Source organism: Aulonocara sp. 'chitande type north' Nkhata Bay, linkage group LG22 (genome assembly GCF_057382095.1).
Source record: "Aulonocara sp. 'chitande type north' Nkhata Bay isolate Kocher_YH1m ecotype deep benthic linkage group LG22, A_spYH_male_GT1.1, whole genome shotgun sequence".
NCBI lineage: Eukaryota > Metazoa > Chordata > Actinopteri > Cichliformes > Cichlidae > Aulonocara > Aulonocara sp. 'chitande type north' Nkhata Bay.
This window is the reverse complement of record NC_141364.1, coordinates 475,816-499,916: the sequence shown is the minus strand read 5'-3', so window position 1 is coordinate 499,916 and position 24,101 is coordinate 475,816. Positions and strand designations below refer to the sequence as shown.

The 24,101-nt window shown below is 44.9% G+C and overlaps 2 protein-coding genes and 1 long non-coding RNA gene across 5 annotated transcripts; 1 reads left to right on the top strand and 2 right to left on the bottom strand.

The window, feature by feature from the left end:
- Nucleotides 1-1,354: 1,354 nt before the first annotated feature.
- Nucleotides 1,355-1,997, bottom strand: LOC147303091 (uncharacterized). The gene is made up of 3 exons (XR_015126967.1): nucleotides 1,878-1,997; nucleotides 1,708-1,796; nucleotides 1,355-1,496 (listed from the first exon to the last, which is right to left on the bottom strand). It is a non-coding gene; the product is annotated as an uncharacterized LOC147303091 (long non-coding RNA).
- Nucleotides 1,998-5,287: 3,290 nt separating this feature from the next.
- Nucleotides 5,288-12,591, bottom strand: LOC147303090 (uncharacterized). The gene is made up of 7 exons (XM_086279848.1): nucleotides 10,422-12,591; nucleotides 9,750-10,094; nucleotides 8,778-9,116; nucleotides 8,597-8,698; nucleotides 8,176-8,502; nucleotides 6,266-6,595; nucleotides 5,288-6,185 (listed from the first exon to the last, which is right to left on the bottom strand). The coding sequence occupies exons 1-7, from the start codon at nucleotides 10,447-10,449 to the stop codon at nucleotides 6,106-6,108; spliced, it is 1,551 nt and encodes a 516-aa protein (XP_086135974.1). The 5' UTR covers nucleotides 10,450-12,591; the 3' UTR covers nucleotides 5,288-6,105.
- On the top strand, nucleotides 11,832-23,387 carry LOC147303089 (BCL2/adenovirus E1B 19 kDa protein-interacting protein 2-like). Of its 3 annotated transcripts, none has more exons than XM_086279850.1 (15): nucleotides 11,832-12,409; nucleotides 12,738-12,788; nucleotides 13,455-13,576; nucleotides 13,799-13,858; nucleotides 13,935-14,030; nucleotides 14,104-14,139; nucleotides 14,223-14,273; nucleotides 18,180-18,263; nucleotides 18,349-18,510; nucleotides 18,587-18,826; nucleotides 20,660-20,762; nucleotides 21,074-21,205; nucleotides 22,241-22,327; nucleotides 22,485-22,583; nucleotides 22,725-23,387. In XM_086279850.1, exons 2-15 carry the CDS (start codon nucleotides 12,748-12,750, stop codon nucleotides 22,747-22,749), a joined length of 1,338 nt encoding a protein of 445 aa, XP_086135976.1. In that variant the 5' UTR covers nucleotides 11,832-12,409; nucleotides 12,738-12,747; the 3' UTR covers nucleotides 22,750-23,387. The 3 variants fall into 3 exon arrangements, with proteins under 3 accessions (XP_086135976.1, XP_086135977.1, XP_086135975.1); XM_086279851.1 differs by having other exon boundaries at nucleotides 11,833-12,409; nucleotides 12,735-12,788; nucleotides 14,107-14,139; XM_086279849.1 differs by having other exon boundaries at nucleotides 11,833-12,409; nucleotides 12,735-12,788.
- The last annotated feature ends 714 nt before the right edge of the window (nucleotides 23,388-24,101 follow it).

Below are 24,101 nucleotides of genomic sequence, written 5' to 3'. Positions count from 1 at the left end.
CATGAATTTTCCATCATACAAAAGAGAAAGTACACAGAGTAAACAGGAACAGACAGGAAGAGAAAGGTTTGTTAGTGATGCTGAAACCCCTGCCTCTCGTCTTCATTCAAACGCGCTGCAGAGAAACATGAACACAAACATTAGTCACATCTACAGATTGCAAATAAAGCTTTGTTCACGCTGCTTACATATGACTGCTCACCCAACCATCCAGGCTGTCATGTTGTAAAGTTTGCAGACGACACAGCTGTGGTTGGTTGCTTCAGAAACAATGAGACCGGCTACAGGAAGGAGGTGGAACACTTGGAGGACTGGTGCAGGAAAAACAATCTCTGCTTAAATGACAAGAAGACGAAGGAGAAGATTGTGGACTTGAGGAGGGGAAGACACACACACACACACACCCCTGCACGTTGGAGGATCTGCACTCTAAGTAGTACCCAGCTACAAGTACCTGGGTGCGTACCTAGATAGCAACCTTACCTGGAAAAACACTTCCAGCCTGATCAGGAAGGCTCACCAGAGGCTCTACTTCCTGAGGCAGATGAGATGTGTGGGAATCTCCTTTTACAGATGTGCGGTGGAGAGTGTTCTGTGCTCTGGCATCAACGTGTGGCACAGAAACTGCACTGAGGCAGAGAGGAAAGCTCTACACAGGGTGGTGAAGGAGGCAGTGTCCCAACCATCACAGACATATACACCTCCAGATGCAAGACGAGCTCAGGGAGCTCAGGTTCTCCAGTCTGAGCATTTTATAATAACTGAATTCTCATTAACCACATAAAGGATGTGGTTAAAATATTTACACGATCTCAAATTTCTTAGAGTAAATAATGCTTTTTCCCTACAAACCCCAAGACTTTTAATGTGGATAAAAGACTAATTCCAAAAAGTAAAAAAACAAAACCCCCATTAACCTCTTTAGAACCTGGCGTCCACATATGTGGACATCACATTTTGGGTTATTTAGACCAAAATACTCAATTTTCCTCTACATATCCACTTACAAGGACATTATACTGCTTGTGTTCTATCAACATTTTAAACAAATATCCTCATATGTGGCTCTCATTTTTCTTAGAAACAAAAATTAGGTTTTAAAAAAAGCTGGTAATTCTTTGTTTTTACATTCATCGGGTCCCAATCAGCCCAAATTTCAAAGAGATATTAAAAATGCTGCTGTGGAAGAGTTCGGGTCTTAGGAGGTTAAAATAAATTAAACTCTTTAAACCAACGTGCAGTAGTAAAAATCTGTGGAACAGCTGATATAAATCAGTGATTCTACTTTTACTGAGGACAAATTTAACTGTTTCATCTGAAGATAATCTTCAATAATCTGCAGATGACAAATAAACCAAGGAAAACAGCTCTCTTTATTTCTTACATTTATTTTCCATCATACAAAAGAGAAAGTACAGAGTAAACTGGAGCAAACAGGAGGAGAAGGGTTTGTTAGTGATGCTGAGACCGCTGCCACTTCTCTTCATTCAAACCCGCTGCAGAGAAACATGAAGAAAAATGTCAGTCACATCTACAGATTGTAAATAAAGCTTTGTTTGTATCTGATCAACATTTTCATTACAGTGAAGTCAGGTGTTCTGCTTGGTTATGCTATCGACATATTGGTGGTGGTTACTCTCAGAAACAGTTTTTAAACTTGGAGGAAAAATCCCTAACTCTTCCTCGTCTTCTGACCTTTGACCCTACCTGACCATGTGGGCTATGTCCCAGTTGGTTTCAGAAGACAGGGGTCTGAGGATCTCCACGCCCTCTTCGGTGACGATAGCGATCTCGTGCTGAAATGAAACAGAAATAAAATTGTTACTTTCTCCGGATGGCGTCCAGTACACCTGAGTGTGCGCGGCGGTGCGACTTACTCTGTTGTAGGAGCGAGCATCTCTGTAGTACAACACCTTGAGGCACCGCTCCACCAGCTCCCGCGCCTCCTGTTTGGTGATCTCCACCTTGTTCTCCACCACCTCCCTCATCAGAGGCTGCACACAGATTCAACACAGCTTTACTGGCACATGTCCAAACTCAGCACAAACACTCCATCACTGGTCTCCGCGGTAACGCTCTAATGCAAATGTCAATCATTTCTTGGAAGAACTGCTCTCAGATACTGGATAAGCAAAAGTCTTTTTCAGGTCATTGAAGAAAGCATCATATCGGGAGGAAGCAATAGGATGAAAAGTGAAAAATGCTTTGGCCCACAAAAGCGCTCTTCCCCTCAGTAATCTCCCACCTTAAGAAAGCTTAGTGGCGTTATCAGGGAAAGAGTGTGACAAGCAGCTTAAGGCTGGGGAACATTGTGATAAGAATCCCCCACAACATCCCAACTCGTGGTTTAAGCAAAACACTGTTGCTAAGCATGCCCACGACATCGACGTCGATGGATGGACCGTTGGACAGAAGGACATTTAGAAGGATGGATGATGGATGGGTGAACAGTCGAATGGATGGATGGAAGGATGGACAGATGGATGATCGGTGGGTGGATGGATGAATGTTGCATGGATAAATGCTTTTATTCCAATTTATAGACCACACTGAAACACCTCGAACCTTCACAGGACTTTTTCCCTTGACATTTCTTCCCCACGGATGTTCTGATATCCATGATCTCACTTTGAAATCCATCAAAGGACCAAAGTGGATACCATAGTGAGCCGGCTCTGGATCTCAGCCTACGTGATGCTGCTGATTTATCTGCTTTTGTTTGTGTAATGAAACTGTCGTTTAAAGAAATCAAAGAGAGAGTTCAGGCACACACTGACAGGATGCTTTTATTCATTTCCATTTTTTCTCAGTACACAGAACTCCTGCACAGAATCTCTCACTTTGTGCCCACTTGGTTTCACAGGTGCGGCCAGAGTGACACAGGCTGCTCATTCTGACTGCTTTTATGTCTTAAAGCTGATGAAACCTGATCACATGATAAAAAGTTGATGTAGGATTGTTGAGGTTTTTGTGCTCATGTTTAGTCCTGTGATGACTTCAAGGAATCATGAACATCTCAAACACGAGTCCGACTGAGAATAAGTCAATGAGCTCAACAAAAATCCTTTGTTCTCTGTGTCGTTTGTGGATCCTCCACTGGAGCTCCTGCTGAGACCTCCTTCCACATGGAGCTCTGAGGCTGATTCTGGTCACAGGATGGAGGACACACCTCAGAAGTGCTGATGGCTTTATATGGCCTAATGCTTTAACCTGCAGCAGAGCTGTGAATAAGGTTGCAGGTGTCTCTTTATATTAATAAAATTATGTGTGTGTATGTGTTAGTCACCGTAGGGAAATTACTCCTCTGCATTTTCCCATTCACCCAGTGAAGCAGTGTGCAGGGACGGTACTTTGCTCAGGAGTTCCTCAGGGTAGTCGTTCAGTGGAGTCGAACCCCCGACCTTCCAACCATGGGGCAACCACTCTACCTACTGAACTAGCCTTGCCCTAAGAGAGAGAGCGCTGCAGTGGAGTAAATAAGCCTGGCCACTAACCATAATGCAGTGCACCTGATAAGAGCTGTGTGAGACTGTACAAAGGTGTAACGATGTGCTATGTCTATACATTTGCATTTACAGTAAAGGCAAACTCACAAAGCTACACTAGTTTCAACTCGTCTTAATCCAAGTGTGCAACATATTATCATTTGTTTGTCTTCAGTTCTAGTCTAGTATATGTTCTTCTTCGTCTCCTTAGTTATGAGTCTTTTCCTGTCCTGTGGTCTGTCTTGTCCTCAGTGTTTTACTTTCAGTTGTACGTGTGTTTGTGTCTAATTGTGTGTGTTCTAATGATCTAGTTTGACCTGCTGTTTCCTGTTTTATTTTGAAGAGTCTGGTGTTTCCATGGCTGTATCCCAATTCAGGCTCTGCAGCCTTAAAGTACGCATTTCAAGGCCGATTACGTCACAGCGGCGCGCCGAAGGCTGTCCCGATTCAAAGGCTGCTCGAAATGCGGCCCTCAAATGCGTCCTTTATTTCCCTGAATTCTAAGGCTGTGGCGGTGTAGACTTCGTGGCCCAACATATCCCAGAATGCATAGCGCGGCGATGGGTGTGGATAAATTTGCAGAAAAAAACGGCGGATGAGGGGCGGCCGAAGAGTAAACTTTAAGTACTGAATATTATGTCACTTATTTATGTGCAAATGTTTAATAATGAAGAACATTAAAACATTGCTGTTGGCCACATGTCGGCAGAGTTATGTGACATCAGTGACGTTTGTACTAACTTGGTTTTAAAGCCTTTACTTTAAAATACACGCCGTTCAATAGCTGAGCTTAATCTCACAGAGAATGATCAAAGCTCATGTAGAAACAAACAAATGAACAAAAGATTTTCTCCTTCATCTCTGTCAAACACAGCTGTATGACACGTTTCCAGCTGTTAGTATCATGGTTGCTTGGCAACCTGGGCAGCACAACGGAGGCTTTTTTTTTTAAACTTTATTGACAAACAACAGTATCAGCGCAACGGAGGCTAGACCGTCCCATTACACAAGCCTCGCACTTCCGGCCTTAGCGGTCTTTGAGTACGCGGCCCTTGAGGATCGTTGAGGCTGCAGAGCCTGAATTGGGATACAGCCCATGTTTAACGGGTTAAGTTTTACTTCCCCTGTGGTGTCATTATGTTTATTCCTGTCAGCTGTTTCCCCTTCACCTGATCACTTCCTGTGTGTATTTAGCCTGTGCGTTTTCATTCAGTCTGTCAGTCTTCCTCCCTCCACGTTACCTCAGGTTTAAAGTCTTTCATGATTCTGTTCAGGGCGTGTTCATGTTTCCTCGCGTGCACCTGTTCAGAATCATGTTCGTGTCACTTTGTCGTAGTCGTCACAGTTTAGCTTTTAGTTGTAGTTCTCTCCCCCTGCTTTGTTTTTGTCTTCATGTCTTCAGCCTCATAAACGCTTCGCCTTTTGTGTAAACTCAGCTCCGTCTCCTGGCGTGTCTGCACCTGGGTGCTCCTTCTCACTCCCACATTCAGAAGTTAGGGAGATTGTCACAGTCTGTGGAAGTGGACGATCTCCCTAACTGGGTCCGATGTCCTACAGTTGTTTGTGGCGGTAAGCACAGACCCAACCACATATTTGCACTTGACACACGGTTGCTGATACAACACCCCTGGGCTGCAGCTTTTAGCAACACGTGCAGAACAACAACAACTCAGGACCCTTTTCATTCTTCGTATACATGATTGATAGGTTTGTAGCTTGAACCTATTCGCTGGAACGTTGAAGGCAATATAATTACACAGCAAGCAAGACACGAAGTAGGCAAAGTTCTCTGGTTTACTCATGCATGAGGGAGATCCGGCTGGAGCCAAGTGTCGTCCCACCACTTGACCCCCATCAGACTCTCAGCCAGGCTCCCCATAGCACTCCTTTTATTGTGGTTACATGAATATGCATAGGGTCATTAACATGTAACATCTTACATAGGTATACATGTGAACAAAGAATACTGTGTGTGTGTGTGTGTGTGTGTGTGTGTGTGTGTGTGTGTGTGTGTGTGTGTGTGTGTGTGTGTGTGTCCAAGATAGCTGGTGCCAGGAGTCTAGGGCTCCATCTGAACAAAAGGCTCTTATACTTAAAGAGATATACGTGTGTACATATATCAGAAAGAGAAAATACAACCTCTCCTAGGAGGAGGTGTGTGATCTATGCCAGAACACTCTGTAGAGGAGTGAACGCACTCCCCCCCTCTTCATGCTTACACAGAGTTGTTACAGACCTAGGATGAGACATTCTTTCAATCTACAAATGATTATATACTTCTAAGCTTAAATGGTTAAATATTTCTAAGCATAAATGACAATCAACAATACAAAACCTAACAATGATGGAGCTGCGGTGTGTCGGTCTCCCCCGCAGACGTGCCACAAACCAACGCCTGCCACAGTGTTAATGTCAGCTAAACGCTTTTTATCATGTGGATCCTGAGAAACAAACAGTACATGTTCTGTCGTCTGAAATACTTTAAAAATGGATGATGTTTAAAAACCTTTGAATCCCGCCGTCTTATTTCTTCCTTTCCTTTGTTTGGACTTTTAAAATCTTTCTTTACTGCTTGATACTGAGCGCAGTTCACCGAGAGGACCTGAGGGGGAGCCAGAGATCAGACAGACTGGGGCCCACGATATCTGATCAAAGGAGTCTTTTCTCCATTTTCTTCATCATCAGAGATGTGATTGAAATCTGCAGAAGGAGCAGACAGATGGTCAGACAGCAGGAAGAGACGAAAACAACAGAAACAGGAAACAAGCTCCTCCTCTGACCTCTGACGTGGAGCCTCAGACACTTTGCCCTCACGACTCGTTCTTCCTCTTTGATGGTGCACGTATACTCGCCACTGTCGAGCACCGTGGGCTCGCGCAGGACCAGACTGAGGTTTCTGTTCTTACGAGGATCTTCGTCCTCCATCTTTGTGCGGCCACGGTACAACCAGGTCTGCTTCTCCAGACAGTTCGAGCCGCTTTGATAGACATGGACAATCATGGGCCACGGCTCATGACGGCTCCACTCCACAGTGGCTTTTTCTGGTGGAGGAATCCAGGTTTTCCAGGGCAGCACAACATCGACCCCCTCTGACACCTTCACCTGAGGGACTGAAAGGACAGCCGATCAAAGCATCAGACCAGACATTTGATCACAGACTGTATATAAAAAAATATACATATCCACCGTGATGTCACCCAGTTGTTTGTTGACTCCATGTTTTGTAATTTTGGAGCCAAAAATGAGCAGAAGTTTCATAAGTAAATACAAAGTGTTGATAACAGAACCCCGAGGAGCTCCGTGACTGCGAGTACAGCCTCTGGGACGTCCTCCACTTTCTCTTTTTCTGTTTCCTCTTAAAGCTGCAGGCTACCTGCACTATCTTTATATGACGCTGACATCATGTCAAATATTCAAGTGTACACACAGATGTACAGGAGGTCCAAAGGGGAAAACTATCTAAATTGTTTCTGTATCAGGCTGTAAACATGTTTCCACATGGGAGTCTAAGGCAGACCTTCCCAAAGTGTGGGGCCCGCCCCCTAGGAGGGGCGCAGAGCCATGGCAGGGGGGGCGCGGGATGAAAGGGGGAGAAACAAACAAAACGCTTGGACACTGCTAGCACGGCGCCTACAGAAACACAAAGCAGGAGATGAAGCATCGCTGAATGTTTCCAAACCAACTTCATTCTAAGCCAAAGACTACAAAACATGGTGAAGCAAATCTGCCCTTTGGCTTCACCTGCACAGGTGCGGAGGTAGGTCTCCCTGCAGGGTTGGTTTTCCCTGCGTCTGGAGCAGCGCTGGGCTGTTTAAATCACAGACAAACAGGATCCCACATTCTTGATCTTTAGTTCACAAACACTTGTTGTAATGACTAACTGCTCCTGACATGTTGGAGATGTTTGCTCTTTATACAGTAAAGTTACAGCAGGATACAAATAACATCAGGCTGATCCTGACACGATTTGTTCCCTCGGTTCAAATCACGGACAAACAGGATCCCACAGCTGTTTATGTTTTTAAACCCATTTTGCACAGAGAGGCAATTTTTGAAAAATGTATTGATGCAATGTCGAACATTATTACACAGGAAAAAAACAACTACATGTAAAATAATGACACCGTGACGCCTCTGCCTTTGTAATGGAGGGACAGCGTGTAAAACCTGCAGACAGTCAGATTAACAGTATTTTGTCTCTATCATTCTGCAGTTCATCTCATGTAAACAATAACGTGGCCACAGCGTGACGTGAATAAAGGCACATACCTTTGACGCTGCGTGACCAACTCTGTATTCCTCGTCCACACGTAAACGCAAAAAAAGGAGTTTTAAAAAAGTCTCAGTTTTCGGTGATTCCAAACGCCGTTTACGTGGACGAAACAGCTGTGTTTTCAGAAATACCCGTGTAGGTGTGGAGGTAGCCTAAAAGAGTTAGTAGTTTACTTTATTACTACCTGTAATTTATTGCAGTTTACTTGTATTTGCTTAATTGTTTACTAAATGTTTGAGGTGTGAAATATGGAACAAAATATGGGCGTGTGTGGTTGGAGGATGAGTGTGCGCGTGCACGCGGGGGGCGCGAACATCTTTCTTGTAAAACAAAGGGGGGCCCAGCAAAAAAAGCTTGGGAACCACTGGTCTAAGGGGACTGCAGGTACGAGCTTCAGCCCTGGAGCGAGGTTCTTACCTCTGACTTCCAGCCTCAGTCGTTTCTCATCCAGCACGACTTTGCCCCTGCAGAGGGTGCAGAGGTAGATCCCGCTGTCTCGTCTTCGCGGTCGCCTCAGGGTCAGACTGAGATCTCCTGATGTCAGCGGGTCCTCGACCATCTCTGTACGGTCCGTGTATTTCGCACCTGGTTTGCTTTCGCCGTTTGAGTACTCATGAACTGTGATCAGTTTGAAGCGAAGCCTGGAGCGCCTCCACACCACCGTAGCACCGACTGGCAGGTTAGGTGTGGTTTTAAATTGCAGGTGAACAGACTCCCCCCCTTCATCCACCTCCGTGGTGGAGACTGAGAAGAACCAAAACCAAAACATTAAATATGGAAGCTGAACCTAAACCACAAGATACACAGAACCAAAACGTAAAACAAATGGAAAGCATACCCATCTTAAAATAATACCAGAAATATGCTACAAAACCTCCGCCAGCAACCAGACTGATGGCCATGACGCTCAGGAAAGCCGTGGCCCAGGTGGGAAACGGTTCTGTTGGTCAGAGAAAGAGGCCCAAATGTGAGCGTGTGAACCGCATCCCTCCCTCTCACCCGTGTCCCCTTCCACTCACTTTTGACGTGCTGCAGGGCTACTTTCTGCCTCAGCGTGTCCGTGCCCGTGTTGATGGTGCAGACGTAGTGACCGTTGTCTCGCTCTGAGGGGTACTTCAGGGTCAGACTCAGGTCTCCCGTTTTCAGCGAGTCCTCACGCATGCGCGTGCGTCCGCAGAAGAATTCGTCCTGTTTCTTCGGCAGCTCTGCGCTGCTGTTTGGGAACACGTGGACAATCATGGGGATGGGCTCGGAGCGGCTCCACTCCACGGTGGTGTCGGCAGGCAGCGGAGATGTCGTTTGGCAGGGCAGTTGGATGAACTCGGACCCTTCTGTCACCTCCACCTCCAACATGCCGACTGAGAGGGTAAAAGAAAAGGTGTGCATGACGGTCAGGGTCAGGTTAGTGTGAGGGGATGTCGGCCTTTTTCAAACGACTTCATCACAAACTATCATTATGTCCATGAGTTTGTTCAACATTTAGTTTTGTTTTGTCAGTTCAGCACAGATTTAACCAGCTGCTCCATGTTGTTATTCTTGGACCCTAGAGCAGCTTTGCTTGAGAGCCAGTTCAAGATCATCTTTCTCTATCGGATCCCAGGACTCGGAGCAGCTGAGAAAAACATAGCATGTGGTTCCTGATCTGAAGTCATGCTACTCTTACTTGTTCTCGAGGACCGAATAATTAAAAATTTGTGTCATCCTCAAAAACTGAAAGCTGGTGGGCGGGGCTTCTGTGTGCTACAGTGACCATATGTTAAATGGACAGGTTGTCATTCACAGACATCTTTTCTGTGTTGAAGTGCTTTCTGTCTAACGTTCACACTGTGATGGATGCATGGGTTGATGCAACCAGGGAATTGAACCATCAACTTTTTAATTAGTCCTGTTGACCTGCTGCACTGAGTGAGGTAAAGCAGAGTGGTCTAAACTGTTAAATCTTACGTGCCTGAGCTACTTTGACTTCAAAGAGAGCAGAGTCCGGTGCTGACCTTTGACCTGGAGCTCTACGTCGGTCAGCTTTAGCACGTCTTTCTGCTTGCTGATGATGCAGTCGTAACTTCCGGTGTCAGACAGCTCGGGTTTGCTCAGAGTGAGGCTCAGGTCTCTGGGGTCCGCCTCGTTCGCCCTCATTGCCGTGCGCCCACGGTAACGCATGTTCTGACCATCCGGCTCGTCTCGGTCTTCGTGCCGCCTGTGGATGGCGCTGGGATCGAGGTCAGGGCGGGTCCATGTCACTGTAGTGTCCTCTAGTAAAAAACCTACCCGGCAGGGCAGAAGCACAGACTCCGCCCCCTCGTACACTTCCACTTTTGCAGCCAAGGCATGCTGGGAAACTGGGACACACGCACAACAGTGTTTTTTAACTTTGCTGTCACTGTTTGGGAGAGAGACAGAATCTACCAAAATAAAACAGGAAGTGCACTTAAGACTTAAAACTCAGGAATGAAGTGAGAATAACCCCATTAGGGGGTAAATAAGCGAGAGAAAAAACTGAAAGTAGACTGAACAAAAATAGAGCTGAACAGTGCAGGTTAGGAGCTTTAGGACCACAAACCGTGCGTTGATTCCTGATAAAAGTCTGTCTGAGACCGCTGTGATCCAAAGCTGCTGCTGAGACAGCAAGAGTCAGAGATAACCCACAGCTGCCCACACTATCTTACCGAACACGAGGATCAAAAAGCTCCTCATCTTCCTTGAGTAAGTGTCGTTTTAAGGGCTGGCTTTGTCCAGAGTGGATCTATAATGGTGACAGGTGGCTCGTCGCTTCCCCAGCAAACAGAAAGAAAAACAAGCTCCAGAGAAGAGGCACCGGGAATGTGAAGATTCCAGTCGAGCAGCTTTCTGCAGCAGCAAAGAGGAGAAATCGGAGCGCCCCGTCCACAAAGTGCTTTTGTTGTTTGTGATGGATCAGTGAAGGACGCATAAATTACTGCAATGAAATATTGTTGTAAAGAGACAGGGAGCTGAGACGGAGGAATGAAGAGGCTGAACTGGGCGGTGTTGCAGCTGCACAGGATGAGACGAGCCTGGATGATGAGCTCAAAGGGAGGAAGAAAAATCTTCACTTGTTTATTCATATTTTACATTTATAAGATTCATTTTCAGTTATCAGATGCAATACATTCATTTCAGTTCAGCTCTGAGTTTTAATGACTGTTTGCATTTATAACCAATCAGCTTGTTCCATGATTCTTATGGAAAAATCTGCAAAGAAATCTTCCTGAGGGAGACAGTGCAGTGAAAATGTTCGAGTGGCACTAAATAAAGAAAGAAATGATCAAAGTACTGGAAATACTGAAGTACATCAAGTTGTTATTTAGAAATGTTCCACTTGTATATTATTGAAACTATCGTCTGATGCACAAAATGCACTACAGGATAGAGACAACATAACTATTACTGTGTTGTTGCTAGGCTTTCATCTCAGCACACCACCATACAAACATTCACTCGTGCATTCATCACTAGGTCCATTCAGCGGGCTCAGCGCTCCGATGGCCTCGCCGTCCTGCCTTTCAGACACCTGCACCTGATCCCAGAGGGCACGAGGTCACGCAGGGGCAACGAGACACCAAGCGCTGACCACGTCCTCCAGAGACAGCCGAAGATCTTTTGTGCTGTGTTAATGACCCTCTGCAGGTTTTTAGTGTCTGACACTGAGCAACTGGCATATCAGGCCACGATGCAGAAGGTGAGCACGTTCTCTAAGATCCCCCAGGAGTCTCAAGGAGGACGCTCGCCGAACACAGTTAGGGGAATGTGTTTCCCTATGATGTCAGTTACAGTCTCCTCCGTTTTGATGGTGTTGAGCAGAAGGTTGTAGTCAGCACGACATCTCGACAGTGTTTAACCTCTTCCCCGTACGCAATCTCGTCTCCTCCGCTGATCAGGCCAACGGCCGTTCTGTCGTCACCAAGTTTACTGATGGTGTTAGAGGGGAAGGGAGGTGTGCGATCATGAGTGTGCAGGGCGTAGACACGAAGACTTAGCCTCGGGTCAGGGTGGAGGAGCAGGCGGTGCCAATGTTAACCACCTGGACAGGAAGTCCCTGATCCTGGAGGGCAGGGTTACAGTGTATATAACTACAGCATTTATATGTTCTGCTCATTTATAAAGCAACTCCAAAATTCTCAGAATTATTCATTAATGATAAGCCACCAAAGTATCCTGTAAATATTTGAAGCTTTTCATTCTGAGCCCCTGCCAGCAGTCCTAACCAAAGCACTGGTGCAACAGACTCACACATGCTCCTCCTTCCCTGGGATCTTTTAATGTTCTCATGAAACAGTAATACCTGAACCACAGTGACACACATGCAGCAGGTAGCGACCTGCATGCTGCAGTTTCCACACCTGCATGTCTACTTGTACAGTCATAGTTGCTGTGGTAACGGGGCGGGCCTCTTGTTGCACCAACAAATCAAACCCGCCACACCTCTGTTGTCCTGTTGGCTAAAAGTACAGCGAGAGACGGGTGAGGGAGGGGCTCAGGTATCAGAGTTCACTCATAAACTCACTAAAGGCAGGTGTGATGTCATCAGGTGAGCCTTCAGACACACACACTGACTCTCAGGTGATCTCGGCTATTTACCTTGAACCCGTCTCACCTGTCTGACTTCACCTGGCCGTCGTCTTTCTGAGGACTCGCTGTAAGTCTTTTCTGACTCTCAAACTTTTCTTTATCACAGGAAGTCTTTTTCTGCTTAGACTTTTATTTTGTAATGTGTTCTTTGTCTTTCCTTTGCACTGTTTTTGTTAGATAACAGTTGTGTCAATAAAGATTATTGACCTGAGCCCAGAGTGTTTTCTCAGATCTTAATGCAGCAACGTTTCAGCTGATTCACAGTGTGCTGACGGTTATAATGTTACAGAATAATGTTTTCATGAATTCCATGCTAAACACCAGAAATGTTAGCTCGTTTAGTCTTGATCTGGCAGCAGGCTCTGGACTAACGCGGTCTCACTGATCCTCAGCAGCAGTAACAACATGGAGTCACGAGAGGAGGAGCCTGATGAGGAAACACAGAGGTCAGAGTTCATTTCAGCCTTTTGATTTCCTTCAGTTTGAAATGTAATCAAACAAAATCATTTAACAAACAGATACGTCCAGCTGTAGCGTCGTTATGGCCAGGGCTCCTGCTCCTCTGCAGCCAATCAGAAGAACAAGGGCTTTTAGCGAGGGGAGGGGCCCTAAAGAGACGATAGAGCTAGCTTCAGTCACAGTCTGAGTCACCTTTAAAAACAACAGCTGGGACGTACATATAAAATAATCAAACACATAACAACAATTTAAGAAAATAAGAAAAGCCTAGTGAGAAATCAGACAATCGAAGCAGTCAGAGGTCATCCTGATGTAAAACGCAGAGAGTAACAGTGTGTTTCAGACAGGTTTGAAACATGTGTGATGTCAGGGAGGTGGAGATGTGAAGGGCACTTTGTTCCACAGTTTTGGAGCAGACTGAAGACTGCTATTGATCACAGACAGCACACTCTGGGCCTGAGCTGGTTGCTGTTGTTGTTGCTGTGTGCTGCTGTAAAGCTGCAGTGTTAGAGAAACAGGAAAGTGTGTCAGTGTGTAACTCTGTGGCCGGGTCATGCCACAGTGGGTAAGAGTGAAATTTAGGCAGCATTACTGGACGAGAGAAAAAAGAATAAACAGAAGTAAAGTATCGCTCAGTGTGCTTCTGTGTGCAGATCATTTCTGAAAGCCAAAGCTACCGAGAGCATCCAAGCAGCCAACAGCTTAACAGATGATACGACCTCTACTAGCACTGCGACAGCTGTGAGCGCAACGTCTGCTGCAGACGGTCGATCAGGTACTGACAGAGCCGTCAGGCATGTCAGACACTATTCATGTATTCAAATACACTCACGTTCATTCATGCTGACCCACTGAGATCCAATATGTAGAGTTCATTCAAACAAATGAACATCATCAGTGAAATTAATCATATCACCAAATCACACTGCTGTGTCTATTACTGAAGGAGCACTATCGCTTTAGGAAAACTCAAACCTGAATCTGCATTTCTCTGCAGACGACGAGGAAACGGGTGACAAACCGCTCATCTCCACGCCACGCACAGAGCGGTCAGAGGGTATGGAGAACAAACGGTACGTCCTGGTCTCAGGCCAGTCCCTGTCATGAACTCTGTGGTGTTTTTGGTTTTAAAGATGAGGAGGAGGAAGAATGTGGGGGGCAAATATCTGTTGGAAATGAGGAGGCTGAACAAGGCAATGCGTGTAAGGAGGATGAGGAAGACAAGGAGGGTAAGGAAGACTCATCCAGTTGTTTTTCCTTCAGATGACATTTTCTCTTCTCAACATATTCACAATTTTCCAGCAGATGAACTGCAGCAGGTGTCTGATGTCCAGCCAGGTAACTCTGACAGCTGCTCCTTTATTCCTTTATTTTCTTCTTCTTCGGAGGTTCCTCTCTGATTGTTTCCTGTGTTCTGTCAGGCGGTGGCGACTCGGAGGATAAATCACTGACAGCCACGAGACAGAGACCGGGTACGCAGACAGTTTGTTGTTTCTGAGACGATGAACTTTTCTCTGCTCTTTTGATGCCACAAGAAAGAAAAATATACGAAAGCAAATACGGTGATTCAAAATAAATACATGTGTATTACAAAGTCATAGCTTAAAGCTGCACACAGGAGGAAAGCAATAATAAAATATTAATAATGAAAAAAAAATCAAACTCATTAAGGAAGCCATCAAAAATATTGAAATCTAAAATAAACCATAAATAGCAGTATGTTACTGTAAATACATACAGGAAATGAAAAATAAAACAATATAATAAAATAAAAAATAACAAAGCCTTTAAAACAATAATATTTTGAAATGGCTTCATACATTTTCAGCTGTAATTAAATTAAAATAAACATTTTCATCTCAAACCTTTACAATAATTTTGTGATTCAAATACAAATCTGCAAATAATTCCACTTCCCAGCGACCGGAGGCAGCGTGCACCCACACACTGTGCCACCAACAACCGTTCACACCTATGGCCAGGTTAGCCGTCCACAGACTGAAATCTAGAGCAGAGACAAAATATCAAAACAACCAGAGACACCACCAACAGAGCTGCGCCCATCTACTCCACCACATGGGTGGAGGGAGTGGGCAACCAACAACAATCACACAGGATACGATATTGTTCATAAACCAAAGCAATGCCCCGACGTGCCCAGTAAAAAGATCAGAACCAGACCAGAGCTGGACTGGAATCTGCTCCCCTGTGCACCACCAAGTCATCACTGTTAGCAAGAGCGAGCTCCAAAGACGGTAACTTAGCCGCTGCAGGACCGCATAACTTCTTCTTTGTGTTTTTTGGTGGTGCATTATAGTGATGTGCGAATCATGAACGAATCGTTCAGTACTCGAAAATCACTTTACTGACTCATGAATCATGATTCACAAGCCCAACTGACTCAGTGAATCAAATGACTCAAAAAATGCGATTCACTTTGGTGAGTGACTCATTAAAATCGATTCAGTAAAAAGAATCAAATTTACCATCACTAGTGCATTACTGCCCCCAGCTGGCCTGGAGTGTGGAGAGGACGCCGCTGACTCGCGTAGCTGCCTGTCGCGCCTGTTCAACAGTTGGCAGGAATAAAATATCTTTTTTTTTTTTTTTTTGGAATAGGAATAAAATATCTAACTACACAGAAAATGAGCAAATGCTTTGCAGTCGTTTCGTTTTTCTATACACTGAAGGCAAACCTCCATACAATGAATTCCACTGATTAATAGAAACCCAAGTTCAAAGTCTACAAACCATACAGCTCTAAGACTTACGGGCCAATCACTTCCTCCCAGTATAACAAGCGTTTTCACTGGTCTTTGAATGTTAAGCATGTACATGTTTTGGTAACAATGCTGGTTTAACACAGCTTTCAGCCTTTTTCTCTTAACCATGCACAGCTCCAAATAACTTTTCAGTTCCTGCCAGTTATTCTGTGTTTTATATCCGTGTCATTTAACTCGATAGCAGAGTGTGAAGAAAAGCTGCAGAACTCTGTGTCACGGGCTGCGATGGCAGACTGTGGAGTAGCAGTAAAAGTAGGAAAAACACAACTTGGCGATTCTCCCTGAATCCCACACAGTGCACAAGTCCATGCAAGGTGAGAAAAGGGGCAACCCCCAAAACTCCCGTTCCCACACCTAAACTCCAAAAACACCCCGATTCCTGGTAACACACAAACACACTCAGGTTAGCGGGATATCTACAGTCGTGACGGTTTTCTCATACAAAAGTCCACGGCTGGACTAATGAGTTTTGACTCAAGGATCCAGCGCCGACCAGAGCTCAGCCACACTCTTAAATACAGCTCCCTTGACGATCTGCTGCAGCTGCTGTGGCTGCCTCTAGCGCACAAACACTTCCGGGGATGCGATCCCTCAGGCGACCCAAATCATCCGGGAGCACACACGGAGAGACGAAGGGAAAAAGCAGAGAAAACAAAACACCACACACAGAAAAATATACATGTATACAAAGATACATGAGCCCTGGGCGCCTAGACCCAGGCCCCGACACTTTGGCCTTGTTGCTGCCTGGTACCTGGTTCCTCTGTTTGGAGCTCCTATTCTCTCCCTCCTTAAACACCATCCTCTAACCACAGAACAAAGAAAGGCTGCCCATATCACCCATCAAGCTGTCACCGGGACTCATCCTCCCCTAGGTAGTCCTACTAAGCATGACAGGAAAGAGCAATAAGTAGATAAGGGATGCAAGGAAGAGAGCAAGGAACAAAAATAGGAGAAGGAAGCAAACATGAGGCTCAAGGCAGTGAAACGTAGCCAGCTACAGCTCATGGTTTGACTTTGAGCTATGCTGAGCTGTGCAAACAGTCATGGCCAAGCAGCTTTTGTGGCAGACATTTACAGTAGCTTATCACCCCGCGGGGTGAAAAAACTACTGTGGCTGAGTACGAGCAACAGTTACTACCGAAGGACGGGTCCTGTTCCTGCTCAATCGCTGCCTCGAAAAAAAGAAAGGCAAATTAAGATCAATTTATATTTGTAAAGTAATCCTTTAAAAAGACGAATGAAAATTTAAAATACATATTAAATTATATACAAAATAATAATAATTAATAATAAAGACATTATTTTGTTATCTATGTATATATTCACAGATGCGTGTGAACCTGAGTGAAACTCGCAGTCCATGGGCTGTAATACAACGTCGGCCCCCTTTGCAGCTGTAACAGCTTCAGAGTGTTTCTGGAAGTTTCAGGCTACGTTCACTCTGCAGGTCTTAATGCTCAACTCCGATTTTTGATCACATCCGATTTTTTTGTCTGCGTGTTCACACTACAAACAAAATGCGACAGCAAACGCACTCTTTTGTGAACCCTCAAAGCGGCCGCATGCGCAAAAGAAGACGTCACACACAACGCGCTCCGTTTAGACCCAGAGCAAACTTATTGCTGTTTTAGAGGAGCGGTGCTTCAAAGGATAGCTGCAGTACAAATAAAATGTTCACGTTTCTCCAACGTTGTTCCCAACAGTTTCACTGGATGGACAGGAAGCGTTCGTGATGTCTTCTCCGGCGCTGATAATTGGCGTCTTCTTGTGTCAGACTTAAGAGACGTATTTAATGCGACCTGACCATCAAACAGCAGTCGCTTTCTGAAACATCGGATATGTATCGGATTCAGGACCACATATGAAAGTGACCCAGATCGGATTTGCGCCGTTCACACTGTCACACCATGATCGGATAGATGGGTCGCACATGGTCAGAAAAGTCGGATTTGATGAGCTTTCGCCTGCAGTGTGAACGTAGCCTTTGACCACATCTTTCAGAAGCGGATTTGTGAGCTCAGACAGTGATGCTGTCTGATTCCCCCCGCCCCCACCAAACTTTACACTTGGCACAGTGCAGTCAGATTCATGCATCACAGTCCCAGATGGAGAAACGTGATTGGTCACTCCAGAGAGCACGCCTCCACTCCTTTACAGTCCAGTGGCAGCATCCTTTACACCCCTGCATCCGAGGCTTTAGATGGTGCTTGCTGATGTAAGACTCGGATGCAGCTGTTCATCCTTGGAAACCCTTTTTGATGAAGCTCTCTACGTGCTGTTCTTGAGCTAATCCGAAGGCCACGTGAACTTTGGAGGTCTGTTGGGCTTGACTCTGCAAAAAGTTGGGAATCACTGCACACTATGTACCTCAGCATGTGCTGCTCTGTGATCTCATGTGGCTGAGTCGAGGCAGGCAGAATCTGCAGCTTTTAGGCTTTTTTTCCTTCAAAAACTAATGTTTGCGCTTACTTGCTTTAAAAAAATGAAAATAAAAATCCAAACAGGCCCTCATTGTCGGGTGGCTGTCATTGGTAAACAGAAACATTCAGCAGGTATGTCACTGTTGACATACCGTGTTCTCTCTTTCTGCAGCTCCTCCCAGCACTCTAGCTTTGACCAGCCCGCCGCAAGCAAAGAAAAAAGTCCTGGTGGCTCCGACTCTCAGCCTGTCATTAGGTAACGAAACAATAGCTGGGAATTCTCTTTAAAACTCCACAGTTTTCGTTTCATTTCGTTTCAGCTCTTTGGTGTTGGGTTGCAGGTCGCAGCGGGTCCATGGTCTCTGATGACCTGCCTTCTGTCTTCCTTTCCCCCTCCCCTGAAGATGAAGACGACCAAGCACTTGACTTTGATCTAGATGCTATAGAGACACCCTCAGACAGCGAATCGCTGCCCTTCCCAATGTACGACCTGGACCTGGAAGGTGAGCGGTCATAGAGAGGTCATATAGGCCAAGGTTTGCGAACAGCTGTTTATCTTCTTACCTGATTGTTTCTCAGATGACCTGCGGCGTCTTGGTGTTGCCTCCAGCCACCACAGAGGTCACAGCTCCAGGTCTGACCCACAAACTGGTTGCCTGATGGAAACAGACCAGAGCGGACTGGGTTTTCTGGAAAGGGAGGATGTGGTGGACAGCCATGGCACCAGGTGGCGTTGTTTCACTACAGGTGACCCTCCGCAGGAGAGCCGGGTCAATATGAGCGTCCTGGAGCCGTTCCTCAGGGTGCTGTCTCATGGAGGTACTGCTAGCTACCTGTGCACTGATTTACCTGTTTTATCTGTCTTTGAATAGCCTCCGAGATTGCATGTGTGAGGTCAAGAAATGGCTTTTGGCAAATACTCTTATCCTTAATGATAAGAAAACCGAAATTATGATTTTTGGTAGTAATGCCCTTCGTGCCAAACTTCGGGATGCCTTTGGTTTTCTCACTAGTTCTTTCTCTGACACTGTTAGGAATCTGGGTGTCTTATTTGACAGCTCATTTAAACTTGATAAACAAGTGTCTGCTGTTGTCAGATCTAGTTTTTACCAGCTTCGCCTTATTTAAGATAAGATAAGATAAGATAGAACTTTATTAACCCCTCGGGTGGGTCCTCTGGGAAATTCGATTTCCAAAAAAGCACAGCACCGACAGAAGTTACAGAGTTACAGAATATTATATATATACACACACACACACACACACACACACACACACACACACACATATAAATACAGAGACAATATAAATAAAATATACGAAGGGGATAAATAGGAATAAAAATAAAAATACAAGTGAATTGCACATTTCAAGTATTGAGTCTATTGCACTGTTGACTATTTACAAAAGTATTGCACAGTGAGGTGAAGAGGCACTACAGCTTAGTTGTTCCCCCCTCCTTTGTCCTCCTGTTTCCCCTCCCTCTCCCCTCCAGAGAGGAGTTAAACAGTCTGATGGCGTGTGGGACAAAGGAGTTTTTAAGTCTGTTAGTTCTTGTCTTGGGGAGAAGCAACCTGTCACTGAACAGACTCTTCTGGTTGTTAATGGCCGTGTGCAGAGGATGCCTAGCATTGTCCATAATGTCCATCAGTTTCTTTAATGTCCTTTTCTCTGCCACTGTCACCAGAGTGTCCAGCTTCATGCCGACCACAGAGCTAGCCCTCCTGATCAGTTTCTCCAGCCTGGATGAGTCCTTCTTTGCTGTGCTGCTCCCCCAGCACACCACAGCACACCACAGGCAGGCCAGGCACTATATCCCGTATAAAGACCTAGAAAAGCTCATCCATGCCTTTGTAACGTCAAGGCTTGATTACTGTAATTCACTTTATTGTGGTCTCCACTCTTCCCTTTTACATAGATTACAGACAGTTCAGAATGCTGCAGCACGCATTCTAACTAAAACCAAGAAGTTTGCCCACATTACTCCTGTCCTTGCTGATCTGCACTGGTTGCCTGTCAAATATCGTATTCAATTTAAAATTTTGTTGTTTACTTTTAAAATTACCAATAACACTGCACCAAGCTATCTTAAGGAACTTTTAAACCCATATGCTCCTGCTAGGGCTTTAAGGTCATCCTCACAGTTACTGCTGGTTCAGCCCAGATCTCGACTGAAATCTAGAGGTGATCGATCGTTTGCTCTAGTTGCACCGGAGCTGTGGAACAATCTCCCGATTGGCATCCGGGCGTCTGATTCTATTCATTCTTTTAGATCACGGCTAAAAACATATCTTTTTAAACTTGCCTTTTCTACCAGTTAAATGCTGGCTTGCTTGCAGTGACCTATTGACCTATTGTATTAAATTCTCTGCTATCTTTCCATTACTGGTGTCTTTTATCATGGTGGTACAGTCTTACCTTGCTATAACCTATGTGCTGCAGTTTACTCTTATTGGTGGCTTTTATCTGTGAACATAATTCGTTACCTTTATGTATTTGATGTTAATGTGTGAACTGTTTTATTTTTTATTGTTTTATGTAAAGCACTTTGGTATGCCCAAGGCTTTTAAATGTGCTCTATAAATAAAGATTGTTGTTGTTGTTGTTGTATCTTATGCCCCCTCACACTTTTAACACCTGTTGGCAATCCAGGTTACTATGGAGATGGTATGAATGACATCATCGTGTTTTCCTCCTGTTACCTGCCAGAAAACTGTCTGGAGAACTACCAGTATGTGATGGATAATCTGTTCAGGTAATGAACACACATTGGCCTCTGACCCCTGACCTTCACCTCTGAGTCACTGCTCTTACCTACCCCACAGTGAGAATCAGACTCAAAGTCGTGGCGAAGAAAAAGACGGATCAAAAGGCTGAATTTGTCTTAGTGCACAGACCCACTACGGGTTCCAGTGTAAAACCAGTAAGAGTCTTTGTGGATGTGATGGTGCTGAAGGGGAACTGGCTCTGGTTCAGCTGTCAGATAACTGACCAGTGGCAATGCGGCAGATCAGTTCAGAGCTTTTGCGATCGACCGCCTCACCACTGCCTCTCTGTATGTATCAGGTTCGTAGTGGGCACTCTGGAGCTGATGGTGGCGGAAAACTATGTGATCGTGTATCTCTGTGCTGGAGGTCAGAAGGACAAACTGCCAGGAATCAGTTGGCTCAGAGAATGCTACACCACCATCGACCGCAGGTAAGAAAAAGCAGGTCCGAACCGTCCATCTGTTATCGTCTGCTTATCCAAAGCCGGGTCGTGGTGGTGGCAGGGCGAGCTGCTATTCATCCTTTACACTTCCCAGTTTCTGTTGCGTGTTTTGTCTCACTCCCATTTCTTCTTGTTGCATGTTGAAGCTCTACTTGGAACCTTGTTAAGATCCAACGATGCAAAATAGGAGTTTTTGCCATTTTTCACGTGGTCTTAAACTTTTGATCAGGACTTTATCAATGGGCACATATTCAAGCTTTATTTCACTGATGTGTCCAAAGCTCAGGGATCTTTTTCATTGCTAAGAATGCTTACTCAGCCTAATAAATAATAAAAACACAGTTTTAGATCCAGTTTTTTCACTCGTGGCTGAAGGAGAGGGGTTTATTATTATTATGAATATCTGGAGGACATCGTCTTCATGTCATGAACTGATTTTCAGGTGATTTTCAGGTGTGCCAGGCATAATTTTTAATCTATTTCCTCCTTCATTCACCTGTTTTCAGTCTTTTAACTTTTTTTTTGTCTTTTACTTCACAAATTGTATTTCATTGTTTGACCCTTAACCCTGACATAGGCCCTAACATCCATGACCCAGAAATGGATAAATGGGAGACCATGGCTGGATGGATGATTGGATGTTGGTTGGATGGTTGGTTTATTCCAGCGGTCCCCAACCCCCGGGCCTCGGACCGGTACCGGACCTCAAGAGTTGAGGCTCAGGTGTGAAATGTGTGGTTTTCAGGGGTTTTATCGGTTTTCAGCGTTATTTTGTTATCGTTTTGATCGTTAACTCGGTTTTCCTGGGTCTTTTCACGTGTGTTATGAATAAATCTTCGTTTTTTTCGGTACCGGTACTAGTTTTATTTTGTTGTATTTATCCGCGACATCTTAAAGGCCGGTCCGTGAAAATATTGTCGGGCATAAACCGGTCCGTGGCGCAAAAAAGGTTGGAGACCGCTGGTTTATTCCAAGTCCCTAATTCGGTGTTTCTTTATGATTTTGGTGATTTTCTGCCTGCAGGTTGAGGAAGAACTTGAAGGGTTTCTATGTGGTTCATCCCACCTGGTACATTAAAGCTCTCATCACCATCATCAAGCCCTTCATCAGGTGCACAATCTTTTCTTCATCACCACCCGTCTGATACAGACACAGATCATTGTTTTGCTAGTAAAAGCTTATAAACCCCATCATGCTGTTTTCTTGGACAGGAAGTGGTCATATCTGAATGACTAAAACTCAAACTGTCTTTTTATTTCATCCTCAGCACCAAGTTCAGCAGGAAACTTCAGTTCATCAGCAGCTTAAAGGAACTTTCTAACGTCATCCCCACTGAGCATGTTCAGATCCCAGACTGTGTCAAGCAGTGAGTGACATCATTACTTATTTGTTCAAAGCTGACAGATTAGACGTATGTTTTAAAACACATTTCCTTATAAATGAATTAAAAACAGGAACAACCTCAGCTGAACACAAGAAATATTGAGACATATTGATTTCCCCGCAGGTATGATGACAGCCTGTCCAGGTGAGACTCCAGGTGGCGCTGCAGAGTCACGTACGTGTTTCTCTGACATCCAGCAGGATCTTATGCACTGTGTCAGCATCTGGGCTTCCTGAGTGAATCGCCGGCACTTCAAGACTTCTAACTTTATTGACAGTTTGTGTGGTGAACAGTGTTAATGGGTCCAACATCTTTATGCTTTAAGTTTAAACTGAGGGCTGTTGCAGTATGAGCCAGGAAAGAACAAGTGTCCCCTCAGATACATGACTTCATTTGTGATTTTAAGTGAAACATTTCCCACAGTTACAACCTGGTTTGTAGAACTTAAAATTAAGAGTATTAGGACAAAAGCACAATGATGTAAAATGAACAGCAGGTTCTGTGCGTCCTCAGAACGACACGCAAACATTCAAGTTTGATACAAAAAAGTGTTTGTGAGCCAGAACTGTCAGAGATTTCAACGGTGGATATTTTGAATCAAAGGGTTTTATTTTAGAAATGCGTTTTTAAGGTTTGTAACACATTTCCTCCAACTTTCAGTGTTTTCTGTCAGAGTTGAACCTTCAACCCTGTCTGCAGTCAGGGTTCGCCTTACAGTGAAATGTTCTGTGCTGCTAAATAAACTCCCAATAGTTCCACAATCTGGGCTTTGTGTTTGAACCTCCCGCTTCCTACTTTGCAAGATTCACACTTCAAAATGATGCTATTATAAATAATGTTATTATAGACATGGTGCTGATTCTCAGCTGCTGGGCTGTGATCCTGAAAACAGCGAATAGTGTGCACAGTCACTGAGAACGAGTCTGACTCACTGCTGGTGATGCAAACGGCTCGATATCCCAGAATCCTCTTCTGCTTTGTAACATCTGTCACATCCTCTTTATCGAGGATAAGTGGAACACCGATATAATTATAATGATAAACAACTGCATATAACTGGCTCACTTTCTGTGTGTTCATCACATGTTAGTTACCTGAATGTGTATGACACGAGGGATAATCTACAACTGCAACCCATCTGTTAGCAGAGCCTGATGTAAGGTATGTTTGCTGCTGAAGTAAATGTCTTTTGTAGTGTGTCACCACCCCACGCCTGATCCCGACTCCCCACCCAGGAAAAAAGAAAACCTGAGAGCCGCGCTGGTTTGTCTCGGTGACTCGCATCACTGAAACGGCAGAGTTTGTGTGGACACTTGAACACAGAGAGCATTTATAAAGAAAAGGAAAACATGTCTGTGGGTGTGTGACTGTTCCTGTTTCACTGCTTTATGGGGACACACAGTCACCTTGTGGGTTCTGGTCTGCCTGGGCCCAGAACCTTTAGGTCCCTGTAACGTAAATCATGACAGTTACAGTTAGTACTTCACTGAGATTTGCTCT